At 36.8% G+C, this 15603-nt stretch overlaps 1 protein-coding gene across 1 annotated transcript in view; it reads right to left on the bottom strand.

Annotated features, from left to right (window-relative positions):
- LOC129753228 (phosphatidylinositol transfer protein alpha isoform) overlaps positions 1–14330 on the bottom strand; it is a 76501-nt gene extending 62171 nt beyond the window's left edge. Inside the window, exons 1-2 of the mRNA XM_055749027.1 lie at positions 14310–14330; positions 13266–13348 (exon numbers count right to left, since the gene is read on the bottom strand). Coding sequence (XP_055605002.1) covers positions 13266–13348; positions 14310–14330 — 104 coding nt within the window. The remainder of the gene's footprint in view (positions 1–13265; positions 13349–14309) is intronic.
- Between the last annotated feature and the right edge of the window lie 1273 nt (positions 14331–15603).

The raw sequence follows: 15603 nt of genomic DNA on the forward strand, positions 1-15603 counted from the left end.
TCGTTTAGAAAAAAATTTCAAATGTTTGATTTTAATTTTCTTGATTGTTTGAATTTGTGCAATGTAGATTGTATACAAGTTTGTAGCAAGCCAGTGTTGGTTCAATTTTCCCACTCCCCAATGTATCGAAAATTTGAATTAATTTTTAATTTAAACCCCTTACACCCCCCCCCCCTCCATTTCTCGTGATTTTTCAACTCCAAATGACAAAAGGTAGATTTCAAATTTGTTCCGGCCATATAAAAAAAAGATGGCACCTACTTGAATTGAAAATTTTGTAACCCATTTCATGATTTGAGCAATGTTACATTTTGAATAAGTGCCTAATCTGGGCAAATATATGTGAAAGAAATATTTTAAGCAATTCAAGCCACTGCTTTAAATACTGTTCATGACACGATGTTGTATTTTGTTTTCATAGAAGTAAGAGAATAACATTCAAGGGGAAAGCCAACAATGCAGAAATCTACAGACAAATGTTTACAGTGTTCCATACTATCAGATAAAATCCCATGTTTTTTAATTTATCTAGGAAATTCGAAAAAAATCATCAATTTGAACAAATGCAAATATTCAGAAAAAAAAAATTCGAAATGACAGAATATTTTCAGATAATAGTATTGCATCAAATCAACCCTTTTAAAATTGTTGAAAACAAAGTTGATGTTGACATTTTGTAATCTTCTTTTTCCTTTTTATAAAAAAAATCAATGAAAGGCATAAGGTTCAGTTCGTATACTTTTGAGAAAAATAAACAATCTAGAATTTTTTCTTGAAAACTTAAATTTGACCACATTTTTTCATACACGAATACCTCCAAAAACATTAATTTATGCATTCAAACATAAACAATAGGTTGATTTTTTTTTTAAATTTTTTAGATGGGACTTTTTCATGCTTGTGATACCCGTGTCTAAGGATTTACAATTAATAAAAACAATGAACAATGAAATCATTAAAAAGGATATAAGATTTTCAACAAAGATGTTTGATTTTGAAATCCAGGTGAATTATTTAAAATTTGAGCTTTAATGTAACAAGTTAATCTAATTTGTTTCCTTGTCCCAAATGTTTGTTCATAAAGTATTCAAACGAACTTAGCTCAAAATACAAATAACTAGATTTTCAAGAAAGGCAGGATTTTTTCCAGAATAAAACTCTACAAATGCTCATAACTCCAGATAATCCTAATCAATTTCATGTTAAAGATTGATTTTTCTATGTCAATAAACCGTTTTGAACATTTATACACTCTACAATCAATAACTAAGCTTGTAGAATACTTTTAATGGTTTCAGTACAATCAGTGCACCATGGTGAGATGTTTTATTAGATTGTTCAAATGAAATAATAATCACTCTGTTTGTCACATTCCAACTCTTTTCTCTCAATTTGTATCACTTTGATGTCTTCTACAAAATTGTAGCCAGGGAAATTTCATATTAAATCATGTGATTGACATATGATGCTGGATTTACGCTAAGGATAAGATGAGCGATTTCCCATTGATTAGTATAATTTTTTTGGGTTACCATTCAGAAGGTTAAAAAATCTTCAAAAAAATAAAATATTCTAGACCCCCCAGTGGATTATTTCAAATTTGGGCTCAAATGAAAGGGGAAAGTCCCACCTTTCGAATGGTGCAAAAATTAGCGATGCTAATTATCGAAAAATAAAGGTTTCTCCCAGAGACACCTTGTCTAATTAACACATTTAGAGAAAATTGAAAAACCTTAAAAACAGATTTGATAAAGTTTTTCTTATAAATGAACAGCCTTCACAGTACGACAATCCTAACTTTTGTTTTATTCCACAAAATTATAAAAGACATTTTTTTTATAAAACATTAGCTTTGTCGTATGAATGTTATAAGTTTCTAGCATTTTCAATAAAATTATACGGTATATTGCCAGAAAAACAGAAATTTTGCCGAAAACATAAATAGGCGCATTGAACCCGCCCGGTTTGAGGTCGGGCATTTTAGACAACAGTTATAATAAAATCGTTTTCTCGAAAACTGAAAGAGATTTCAACATAAAAATTGCTTCAATGCTTAGTAAACAGATGCCTGCTCTTGTGTACACTATTTTTGTACACATATTCGATGTTATATTTGATAAAATCAATATTCTGCTTAATAGGCGCATACAGTCCGCTTCTTCCCTAGTGAGTGTTAAAAAGTTTTTAAATTATATAAACTTTTCACAATTGTGAAGATTTAATACGTTAAGTCTTAGTAGTTAAATCAGAGAGCGTAAAATTTTAAGATATTGTATCGTTGTACACTTTTTTTACGAATATCTGGAAAAATAGACCACAAAAACCTAAATAAAGAATTTAGTGTAAGGAATTTGGTTAATTGATAAACGCACAGAAGGCAGAAGGTGTGACAAGGTACCAAGTTTTTGTATGATTCTCGTATACATTTTCACGTAGACCAGAAGGATTTCAAATTGAAAAATCGGATAAAAACATGCATTTTTGAGATAGGACTGAAAATTCAGACCTAGAAGTTATATAAATTTACCAGAATTTAGGTAAATAGATTCAGTCGGTGCTGGCCGACTGCCTACACCGGTTGATAATCCGGATCTGGGACATAGAACAGCTACCGGAGGAGTGGAAGGAGGGGGTAATATGCCCCATCTACAAGAAGGGCGACAAATTGGACTGTGAGAACTACCGAGCGATCACTGTCCTCAATGCCGCCTACAAAGTGTTGTCCCGAATCTTACTTCGCCGCCTAACGCCACAAGCAAATAGATTCGTGGGAAGTCATCAGGCCGGCTTCATGGAGGGACGGTCTACGACGGACCAAATCTTCACATTACGGCAAATCCTCCAAAAATGCCGTGAACACCAAGTCCCTACGCACCATCTATTCATCGACTTCAAAGCCGCATACGACACGATCGACCGTAACGAGCTATGGAAAATCATGGACGAAAACGGCTTTTCCGGGAAGCTGATCAGACTGATCAAGACGACGATGGATGGAACGCAGTGCTGTGTGCGGATTTCGGGTGAATTGTCGAGTTCATTCGAATCGCGCAGGGGGCTTCGACAAGGTGATGGTCTATCCTGCATGATGTTCAACGTGGCGCTAGAAGGTGTTATTCGACGAGCGGTGGGCGAAATGCGGGGCACGATTTTCAACAGATCCAGTCAACTTATCTGCTTTGCCGATGACATTGATATAGTCGGCAGATCATCTGCGGCGGTGGAGGAGATCTACCGCAAACTGAAACGCGAAGCAGGAAGGATTGGGTTGATGATTAATACGTCCAAGACGAAGTACATGCTGGCCTGCGGATCCGAGACCGACCGAACCCGCTTGTCCAGTAATAACAATGTCACGATCGACGGCGACGAGCTGGAGATAGTCGAAGACTTTGTCTATCTCGGCTCACTGGTGACCGCAGACAATGACACCAGCCGTGAGATCCGGAGGCGAATTATCAGCGGAAGTCGTGCCTACTATGGACTCCACAAGCAACTGCGGTCGAGAAGACTTAGCCCTCGCACGAAGTGTAACCTGTATATGACGCTTATTAGACCGGTTGTTCTCTACGGGCACGAGACATGGATATTGCTCGAGGAGAACCTGCGTACACTCGGAGTATTCGAGCGACGAGTGTTAAGAACCATCTTTGGCGGCGTACAGGAGAACGGAGTGTGGAGGCGAAGGATGAACCACGAGCTCGCGCGACTCTACGGCGAACCCAGTATCCAGAAGGTGGTGAAGGCTGGCCGGATACGCTGGGCTGGACATGTTGCGAGAATGCCGGACGACTGTCCTGCAAAACAGGTGTTCGCTACGAATCCGGTAGGAACAAGACGAGCGGTGGCGCAACGAGCGAGGTGGTTAGACCAAGTGGAGCGTGATCTGGCGAACGTGGGGTGCCCGAGAAATTGGAGAACGGTTGCTATGAACCGAGTGAATTTTAGGAATTATGTTCGTCAAGTTATGTCGTAAGACGGAATACTATGTAAATAAATAAAAAGATTCAGACAGCTAAAAACTCAGCGCATTCTTTAATAAAATCAAGGTATCCAATAAAAAACATGATTCAGTATTCAATATAAGAACCGAAATAAAATTTCAGAGGCATGAATAATTTTAAGGAACCTGTTTAAGAACTTTAGAAGAAAAATATAAGAATAAAAATCATAAATCAATAAATTAAAACAAGATTTCCTATTTCGAAAATAAAATAAACGTCAGAAATTAAAATTAAAACTTTAATAAAGAATCCAAACTTGATATTAAGTTGATGTTATGATCGGTTATTCAATACGAAATCGCGCATGATTATGTTTCAAATTTAAGAATTTAGAAGCAAGATTTCTATAGTGAAATTCAGTAGTTCAACTTGAAACTTTAAAAGTATTATGTACATGGCAATCATGGCATCATATCAAAACTATAATTTACCTAATGCAAATAATAAAAAAAGCATTTTCTGTTATAACAAGCAAAGATGATGTGAAAGATTGAAAAAGGTTACAATTTTCGGTTAAGGTTAGGACAACAAGAATTATTTTCTTACCGTATTGGCATCACCGTATTTTGAAAAATTCTTTAGTTTCAAGATTAAACTAAAAAAAATAAAGCCAACCCACACTTTTACGTTACAGTTGTATAAAAATTTCTTCATTTCCTTTAAAAAAAAACCTGATAAACATATGTTTTGCGCATTTCGATACAGGGAAAATCCATAAAATCCCAATCGGGAAAACCGGGAATTTGAAAATGGAAATTTGCTGGTCACTCTGATTTGATGGAGCTGAAGCGGATTGCAGAAATATAATAGTTCATTCTAGCTACCGTGGTCCGTGATAAATAACTCAACTTGTTTGTTTGCAGGTTGGCAGTAAATCGTTCTTCGAGTTCATTTCCGTGTAGCGTTTTTTCACCTCGGTCATTGGTTATTTTCATAAGCAAATAGTGTTCGGCTTTAGAAGCATTTGTTCGCTTACCAGTTTTCCTTGTCAGAAACTGAACCAGAAACCAGAAAGTTCTTCAAGCTCTTTTAAAGCTTCATGGTTGTCTATGATTTGTCTAGCTGGTCAACCTACTTTGACTTCTTCTACCATACTTTGTTTAATTCAATGCAACTGCTCAGGCTGTCCAAGAAGCTTTTATCTCTTCATCGCTGGTCGTGGTGAAAGGTCATGATGGTTCTTGTTATGCCAATGCAAATGCTGCTCTTATTTTCTCACTAATTTCCCCTAGACCTCTTTTATGGCATTTGGAATAATATCTTAGATAATATATTGATTTGCGGACGTAATCCTGTTCTTAAATCGCAATCATCGTTTGACCAGTAGAGACTATTACTCCAGATCAGAGATGCCAATTTTTCAGGATTTGCCTGATTTTTCGAGGCTCTGCCTGATAACCTGATAAGCCATGGAATTTCCCTGATTTTTTAAAATATGCCTGATTTTGCCATATTTTTGTGAGTTTGATGAAAAATGGGTAGTATTGAGTATCTTTTTCGAAAAATTCATGATATTTACGGCTTATGTTCTTTCCTTCTTTGATAGCTCATGTTTCTCTAATACTTTCCATCCCCTTAAAAAATTTGAGTATTTTCAGGTACAAAGATGTACCAAGACGAATCATAACATAAGTATTGATACCAAAATATAGGTGGCCCAAGATACCCCACATTATGTAGCCCATGATTCCCCACAAACTATGATTTTCAAATTTTTGGGTTCGTTTGAGCGTCTTATTGATAATTTATAGAAAATTCCTTTTCAATGTGAAAGAGCATGACAAAAATAAGACCATAAGCATATTTTTGTTATGAACTTTAGATTTCCCACCAATGAAATTAGCGGGTGCTTGTTCAACTATGTAAGTATATTATTAAGTTTGTTAAAAAAAGAAGCATATGATGCGAACATGAGTCAACAACATAAGGTACACCGGGGTAAGTGGGGACGCGGGGTAAGTGGGGACGGTGGCTATCAAAACAATACTGTGAACTATTTTTTCAAACTTTTAATGCAGAATGTTAAATTTACTTGTAATCTATCCAATAACTGTAAAAGAGATACGGTTCCGACAATTCCGGATGTTTACGGTGACTTTTTGTAAATTTTCTATTTTTAACTACGATGTGGAGTTGATGTGCATCTTTTTCAATCGCAAATTTCTCGTAAACTAGCTGGCTCTTGACGAAAAACTCTACATTGAAACAATCCTTACATTCGGAACAACCAGTTAGGAAAAGAAACGACGGTAAAAAATTGCGAAAAAAGGGTTTATTTGCAAAAATCTAAAATTGTGTCTCCAAACCCTACCTGGGGTAAGTGGGGACGGCTTTATACATACTTGATGTTTACAAATTTTTTCAATTTTCTCTCCTTCATTCAATACAATTTAGCTTTATTTAGCATTCAGATCATGAAAAGTTGAGAAAAGTACTTTTTTTCTAAAATAAGTATATATTTTCGATAATATCGGATTACACACAATAATTATTGAAAGATGCCTTATTAATAATACCATGAACTTTTTTCAAAATTTCGGACGATTCGAGCAATAAAGTAACGTATTCAACCAAAAAAACACAAATTTGTTGAAAATTTCCTGAGAAATCAAAGGGAAAATCTACCGTCCCCACTTACCCCATAAAGCGGGGTAAGTGAAGACACCAGCCGTCCATTATAATTTACGTGATAACTTTTTTCGCTTTGCGTCTATCAAGCTCATCTCTTCAGCACTTGCGAACAACATGTTCTGCATCACATTGAACGCGATTTTATCAAAATTGACCCACTGCTGATTTTTTAATGATTTTTTAAAGTTGAACTATACGAAAAACCGTCCCCACTTTTTTTTTTTTTTTTTTAGAATTACAGACTTTATTGCATTACAGAAAGTAAAGAAAAGAAACCTTAATGAATTTTCATTCCTCTAAAAGGTTTCGATTATAGTTACTATAGGAATAATTTCAGTTTTACATGGCTAACATTACTTACATTAACCGCTCTAAATTGTTTTTGAAATCTTGTTTCAAGCGAGTTTTAAATAAAGTTAAACTTTCGATATTCCGTATTTCTCGACTGAGTCGATTATACATTGTTGGACCTGTCGTGGTAAACCTTCTTTCTCCGATTCTTGTTGTTGCATTTTCTATCAGTAACCTGTCTACATATCGAGTATTGTGGTTATGTGTTACATGTTCGATATTGAAGTTGTGGTGGATATCTTTGTTTCTTATTATTCTATGCATTATCACTAATGTTTTTAAATCTCGCAGGCAGTTTATCGGTAATATGTTATGATTTGGCATTTTGTACAGTTCTAGGCTAGGGTATAAAAAAGGTAGCTTATAAATTGCTTTAATGCATCGGTTTTGCTGGACTTTTAATGTTGATAGGTTAGACATGTTGGTATGTCCCCAGGCACTGATGGCGTAAGTGTATCGACTGTGTACAAAACTATAATAAAGCTTTTGCAGAACATGTTTAGGCATAAAATGTGAAAACTTACGGATAATCCCACAGATGGGAGCACATTTTTTTATAAGATTCTGTATATGTGGCTTCCAGGATAAACGATTATCTAGATAAACACCCAAGTATTTGAAGCTAGAAACTTCTTCTATAACAATATTTCTGTGAACCAGAGGTGAGTGTGGCGGTAATCTAGTTTTAATTCCTCGGAAAATGATTAGTTTCGTTTTGGCTGCGTTCAATGTGAGCAGATTGTTTTGAAGATATTTATCAATAACATTTAGATCGTTTTTCATTTCACGAATTGTAGTTTCAACATTATGATTCGAGTATTCAAGAACCGTGTCGTCCGCAAAAAGCCTTGGAATACCACTTAGAGGAAGATTTGGTAAATCATTGACATATACCAGAAATAGCAGAGGTCCTAGATTGCTTCCCTGAGGAACACCTACAGTTATTGGCAGTTGGGAGCTAAAAGTATTATTGATCTTGACAACTTGTTTTCGATTTTGAAGATAACTACGCATAAATATATTGGCCAGGCCTCGTATTCCGTATGCTTCTAGTTTTTTCAGCAGAAGATCGTGATTTATTGTATCGAAGGCTTTCGATAGATCTAGAAACAAGGCGCCTGGTATTTCCTTTTTCCTGTCCAGATTCTGTGATACACTGTTTACCAGTTCTAGGACGGCGATCTCCGTAGACCCACCTTTCCGGAATCCGTGTTGGTGTTGATACAAGAAGCTTTCACTATCTAGAAATTCAGTCAACCTTGTTGCGATGAGCTTTTCAAAAACTTTACTAAAACCAGATAGGACCGAAATAGGGCGGTAGCTGTTGACATCTTTCGGCCTCCCAGACTTAAACACAGGTCGGACAACGGCATGCTTAAGAGATTCCGGGTACTGGGCCATGATTACACTATCGTTGAACGTCGACGAAAGGATAGGGGCTAATTCCAGATGATGGTTTTGTAACGCTGATACTGGGAAGCGATCAATTCCAGGAGCTTTTGAAGGATCTAATTTCGATATGATTGTTGTGACTTCTTGAACAGTAGAGGGTCGTAGAAAGATGGAGTTTCGTATCCGTTTTATTGTGTGGTATTCATCAATGTTACCTGTAGAATTATGTTGATCAGCGAGTTGTGTTCCAATCGACGTGAAGAATTTATTGAATACATTTGCAACAGTTAGCGGATTGTTTACTAGTTCTCCATCCATGTCCAATTCCAGATCATCGTGTTTAGAGTTTCTACCAATAAGCTCGTTTATATGTTTCCATAGATATTTAGTGTTAGAAGTGTTCATTAGCTGCTCATAATAGTCTGTTTTAGCCTTTCTTTTAGCGTACTGGAGTTTCTTGTTTGCGTTTTTTATTTGTTCAGTGAGACTAACGTTGTCGGAATTTCTTCTCCACTTTCTCAGAATTTTGTCTCGTATTTTTGAAAGTTGCCATACTTCTAGATTCATCCACGGACACAATTTTTTCATTCGAACTGTAGCGGTATATATGCGAGTATGTTTGTCGAGAATTTGTTGATATCGTTCGGTTATCGAATGCATCGAATGCACTTACCCCGGTGTACCTTATAGAAAAACATGCGTACGGAAAGCTACGACGATGACAGTTGGATTGGGATTTTTCTATCAATACACAGTTGAGATATGCAGGGGTGTTATACTCCTCAAAACAGCACAATGTGTACTAAAAGCACAATGTGAACGCAAGCTTTCTAGAACTGCGCGCACGGCGATAGAATATCTACTGCTCGCTCTCTTACTGCGCGCCGATAACCGGATTTTCTGAGAGGTTTCTCACAATGCTGAAAAACACAATGAGCTGATCCACTCTGCTCAATGTGCTGCTCAATGTGAACTCTGGCTTTAGAAATTTGCCAAGCACGCTTCTTCGTTTTATTTTTTCTTCTCATCAGTAGAAAACAAAAACGATCATCGTTCGTCCAGTCCGGCACGAAGACACACCGCCTGCTTGCAAGGAAGAAAATAACTCATAAACTAGCAACAGCAACAACACAAAAGAAATTCGGTTGGGCTCGGCCTGCCGGCTGCCGAGCAGCGATGTCACGAAAATCTGTTTATAATTCTGTTAAATTGTACACGTATGGACGAAGATCAGACTCATTTATGATACAGATTTTTTTTGTGGCAACGGTGTTCGGCAGCCGGCAGGCCGAGCCCGCCCAAATTTCGGCTTTGTTGTTGCTGTTGCATGATTATTGGGAAAGAATTCGATTTCGTTTGTTGAATTCAGCGTTGTGGTGGTATACTGGTACACATTGTGCAGCTCAATGTGCTGAGGGCTATCGTTGCGTAGCACAGTGATTTGCTTCGATGTGGCACATTGATGGACAGCTAGCTCAGTCAGTGCTCGGTTTTGCTCTCTCAATGTGCTATGGAAAAAATGCACATTGAGCTCATTGTGTGAGCGAATGACACCCCTGGAGATATGTATCACGTTTCCCCATAGCCCCCGTTTCCTCACTCTCCCCTAGTGAAAAGGCTGAAAGATTTATAAAAATCATTTGAAATAACAGTTAACAATATAATTACTGCAATTCCGGTGAAATAAATAAGAAGTACATATTATTTCTTGATATCGTTAATTTCAAATTTATGGGTATTTAAGAAACCTTAAATCTGAATGTTGATAAAGTTTCATGAGTCCTAAAATAGAGTCCAAACACTGAATCTGGGCAATTTAAGTAATAACCGATCTCAGGACCGTTCATCTGAATCGCTGTTGAAAATCGATTTTTTTCCTGAAAATCGAACAATCCTAGGGCCGATCGAGATTCGCTTATCCTGGATTCGGGACTTCGCTAAGACTTGTAGTATTTTCGACGCTGACCCAACTGTGTTGAGAATCATTCTACTCACCGTATCACTAAATACATGTGACGTACCCCCAGTCATCTACATCGCAGTAGATAAAGCTCTTTCTCTGTATGTATGATCGGACGCACTATAGTTGCGCTAGTGCCTCCTGTTGGCAATGGAAGTATGGGAAAAATTTCATCATTGAATATTGAAAACCGACCATATAGGTACCTACCTACATTTTGTAGATTGGCCCAAAAACTGTCTAGTGTAAAATTTCAGCTCAATCGGACTTGATTTAGGAGTGCCTCAAAGCGCTGAAAGTTTTGGGTTTTTGACCCTCAAAAATCATCAAAGGGGGGCCAAAGGCAATCATGGATATGAAACGTCAAGATCTAAAAATTATTTTTTTGCAAAAAATCGACTTCTGACTTTTCGGACCGTTTTCCTGAAAACCAGCCGTTTTTCGAGACACCTAAATCCCAGAAAGTCGATTTTTGGCCAATATTTTTTTTCGAGATAACACTATATTTCGACTTTCCATGCATTTCTAAGTCTTTTGGTATCAAAATTTATTTTTCCCGATTTCCTTTAGTCCCCCATTTCCCAACTGAAACTTAGAGCGCTTTGAGGCACCCTTAAATCAAATTCGATTGAGCTTAAATTTTGCACTGGTCAGTTTTTTGGAGCAATCTACAAAATGTATATGGTCGGTTTTCAAAATTCGATCATGAAATACATCCATTGCCACCCTAATCTGCATATATTTCCTCCACTTTGGCTGTTTTTATAAGTTTTATACGATATGGGTTATGAAACGTATGAAAAAGATGTTGAGGAAGATACATACAAAAAAGTTTGCTGGGTGAAGATCCAACCTTGTTCTGCAGCTTAACGAAATGATCCCCATATAAAGAAAAGTGATGGTGTCAATAATTATTTGATAGTGTATTCTTTTAAATTGGATAGTCCTTTTCTCAATTCACTGGAAGTTTTCTTTCGCTGGATCCCACTTAACAGGTGTTTTTCTTTTTGATATTAAAAATTGTCAACTTTATCTAACGTTGATATCATGGGTCACTTTTGAATAAACATTAATTTTTTTTCAGACAAGTATTCTGCTGGATGGACAGCTGGCACGGCCTAACCATGCAGGACATCCGTGAGCTGGAGGACAAAACCAAAGAGGAACTGGACAAGCAGCGCAACTTGGGCGAAGTTCGTGGCATGCGCGCTGAATCGGATTAAGTTAAATAACGCAATTGCTGCTACAACTATTCGGGTATTTGGGGGAAAAGAAAAATCAACACTATTACAAACAATTACAACAACAACAAAAACAACAAGAACATCAACAACAACAGCAAATCTACACCAGACTGGGAAATGGAGGAGGAGAAGGTTTTAGTGGCTGAGGAAACAAAAAATATAAAAAATAACAAAAAGAAAATGCATACCGTAAAGTACATTTTGAGGCAAGGTTATAAACAGTTATTGAAATAAAAGTGTAAAACTGCTCTATAGCAATGAAGCAACCGATATTACTATTTAAAGAAAAAAGAGAAAACAATTCTTAGAGAGGAGGGATAAGTAAACATCAAGAAGAAAATAAAAACAGTTCACACCAAGACTTACACACCTACACACGTGCACTCAATCGAAGGAAAAAAACAAAAATGCTGCAGAATAGTAAACATATATTAACTATAAACACCTATTAACACGAACAGCAACAAACAAACAACCAAGTAGTAGGTGAACCTTTTAGCAAATCGAAAAGATGTTAGTGCAAACAAAAAAAAACCGTTACTAAGTATATACAAATTAAGACAATGCAACCGACATGTAGGATGTAGCTAAAAGATCGCAACTTGTAAAACAGTAAAAAAATGCAGTTACAAATTAATGTAAAACTAAAGAGCAGACACGATTGTATAGAAGGGGATATGTCAATCATTGTATAAACAAGAAGGGAATTCTCTTATTTATGGCATACAGATAAAATTGTGTTAAGGTTATAACACGATAATAATCAACATAGTCCATGCTGCTGGTGTTAGTCAAATTTGTTTTAAACAAGATACAAACGAAAGTGAAGCCTGATGCAAACGCATAGTTCCCGTTCATGTTTTAGTTTTTGTTTTTTTTTTAAATTAAAATTAAAATTTAGTTCATCCATAGACAAACAGCGAGACACATAAGTAAGTTTTGATAGGATTCGTTTTTTTCCTGCCTTCTCTAGCCTATCGTTCTGATTTTAGCAAGAGCCTAATATTTAAATGAAGAATGTGCATTGAATCGTGTTGTTTGACAGAAACAAAATCAAGAATCGAAAGAAGCAAAGATAAACAAATCAAGAATCAATTGCGTCGTGTGCGAGTGCGCAAACCCATTCAGCTATGATGAGTGTGTGTACACAACCCCGGTGAAAGTGTGCGAGTGCGAATGTGCCGTTTTTATTTCCTATTTCAGGATCAGGATTGGTTCGAATTGTGCAGCTTTGGTTTCGGTAGATCCATACGTTCTCCGAGATGAAGCAAAATCGAGAATCGCAATGCCGAAATCAAGGTGTTTTTAATGCTTACAGATGAGGCATCATTCACACAATGCTGATTGTTTCCATTTACAATAATTACCAGACAAAGAAAAACAAAAAATATATATGCGTGCGATAAAGTTAGCCCAAACAGAAAAGATTAACTACAGATTTTCCATTTTGCTGAGCGCTCACGAGCGAATAGATCAGAAGAATAATGAAACACAAGAAAACAAAAAACTAAATATGCTATTCTATGAACTAGGTTCTGTTCCAAAAACAAAACAATGAAAACTTGGTAAAACGTTATGGAATTAAAATTGGAAATTCGAAAAACAAGAGATTCTTTTTATTTGATTTACATATCACTTCCAGTAGTTTGATTTCCTTTGAGGTGGCGGAGATGGCTGTAGATTAACTCTTTGAGAACGGGAGACGGCTGACAACCGTCTTGAGCGCTTGGTGTCTGGCCCAACACATTCGCTAATATTTTAGCCGTCTGTAAGAAAAGCGTGGCGTGTGATGGTTCTCTTTCGAGGAAAGAATACCATCAATTGGTGAAGACTCTCTCTGTAGTGGAATGCATGCAAGGACTATAAAAATCGCTCACTCCTCGAAACGCACACGAAAATGCTTCGCCGCCGACTCGCTATTCGTGTGTGTTCAATACAATCACGAACAGCAACACAAACGATTCTACGACGGCGGTTTCTATGTTGCTCGTATTACAAAATATTCATGAGCGAGTCTGAGCAACGGGATCACGAGAGACTCGTATTTGCTTCATGAAAATTTTGATACCGAGCTTGCTGTCTGTTTAGGGAAGCAAGACGTCAGTTCAGAAGAAAAAAAAAGTAGGAAAAAAAAAGAAAAAGAATTCTGTCGGCTCGTCCATCTCAGAGACAAACCGTCTGGCCTCCCGTTGGCCTACACTTGTTCACATTGTTGCTGTTGATGTTATTGATGTTCCTTCAAGCTCCTAGCTTCAAAAACTGACGCACTTTCTTCCATAGGAAGCAATAATAACAGCACTAGCAAGAAGCAAAAGAATTTTTTTGGCCTCGGCATATTTGCTTGAAAAGAATAATAACACCACTAACATGGATTGGATGTGCCGGCCGTATGTACTCTGTTCTTCTTATTTTCAATTCTTTTTGTCCAACGCTATTGAAAGCCAACACGGCTTGACGTTAGCATTGTTGCTGTTAGTGTTTATTCAAGCTCAACCTTCGCAAAGGGACGAACATTTTTCCACGGGAAAAAATAATACCATTATCAACACGGCTCATGAGCGGGTTGGTAAAAATTTTCATGAACCGGCTCGCTGCTATGCAATCTTCGGGTTGATGCTAGATTTTGTGTGCGAAATGGGAAGCAAAGCAATAAGGAATCAGGAGCCTTGTTTGTGTTTTCGTTTCGGTCGGAATTGATTCGTGAGAACAGGAGATTGTCGCTCACACCTCATTCGCGTTCCAGAGCATTTTTATGAGCAAAAATCGGAGCGATGCGGGTTCCGTCGCTCGTATGAATGAGTTTTTCAATCCTTGAATGCATGTGCTGTAATTTGTTAAAATAGTGCAGCTTAGGTTGAGCTACCCACCCAAGAACTTAAAACAGATATCCTTAAACTGGATAGGCAAGTTTCAGTGAAATTCAAGGTGGGATGAGAGAAACGTTATGGACTTTCAACTACTGCTAGGAAAAGTTATCAAGTTTCTATTTTCAAATGAACTTAGCTCATTTAAAAGTTTAAAAACTGATAATCTAACCGGGCTGATAAATTCTTACCAAAGATAATGTTATGCTACCTTTTGAACCAGCAAAAGTGGTTTAGTGTGATATTTTTTTTAAAGAAAAAAGACTGCTTTAGTAAACTAGAACAAATAGTTGTATGTCTTTATTTTCCATTGGGTTAACATCGATGTTCTTGTTTGGACTCTTTAGGGGGTTGCGAAAATCGCTTCGATGTTCTCTTTTTTGCTACATCCATGTATCTAGTTTTCATTATTGTAAAGAACAACATATATTTTTCACAGTTCTTTGGTTTACAAATTTATTTGCGTAATTGATCTTGTTTCAAGATGTACGTATGCAATAAGTTCTTGAGTCTTTTTAACATGTATATATTTTTAATAATAAAAAAAATGGCCGTAGCTTATATCGTTCTCAGAGCAATATTTTCTCTATTTCAACTTCAACAGTTAATTGATGATAAAGCTCGTTTTATTGACATATTATTCAGATTCATCTATTTGAGACTTCTTAACAACTTTTCTGGAGCGCACAATTCTCTTTAGGGCACTTTTCCCGAGCTCATCGTCAGGCTGCAAGCATCGACAACAGCTATGCACAATAAGATCATCGATATATCCGGTTCGAAGGACCATGTTTATGGTTGCTCCTGATGGCACGGACGATAATTTCAAATATTTAGGAGTAAAATAATAGCAAAAATTGGTATTTTAAAATTTTTATGTTCCACATTTCAAGCAAAAGAAACCAGCAAATCAAGCGAATTGAGGGTATTTTGGTACGAGATATGTTTCAAAGAAGTTCCGGAACACCTCCTTCTAGGATAAGCTTGTCAGATTGCCGGTTTTTCCCGAACTTACCCTAATATTTGGCACAAAATTTGGAAAAAGTTCGGCCCGGCTTGGTTGCCCGGATTTCGTTGAAAAAGGGTCGGATTTAGTCAGTTTTTTTTGCAAAATCAGACAAAAAATCAAACTGAGTTTTCACAGAAATTTTTTTTGA

This window comes from Uranotaenia lowii, chromosome 3 (genome assembly GCF_029784155.1).
Source record: "Uranotaenia lowii strain MFRU-FL chromosome 3, ASM2978415v1, whole genome shotgun sequence".
NCBI classification, from domain to species: domain Eukaryota; kingdom Metazoa; phylum Arthropoda; class Insecta; order Diptera; family Culicidae; genus Uranotaenia; species Uranotaenia lowii.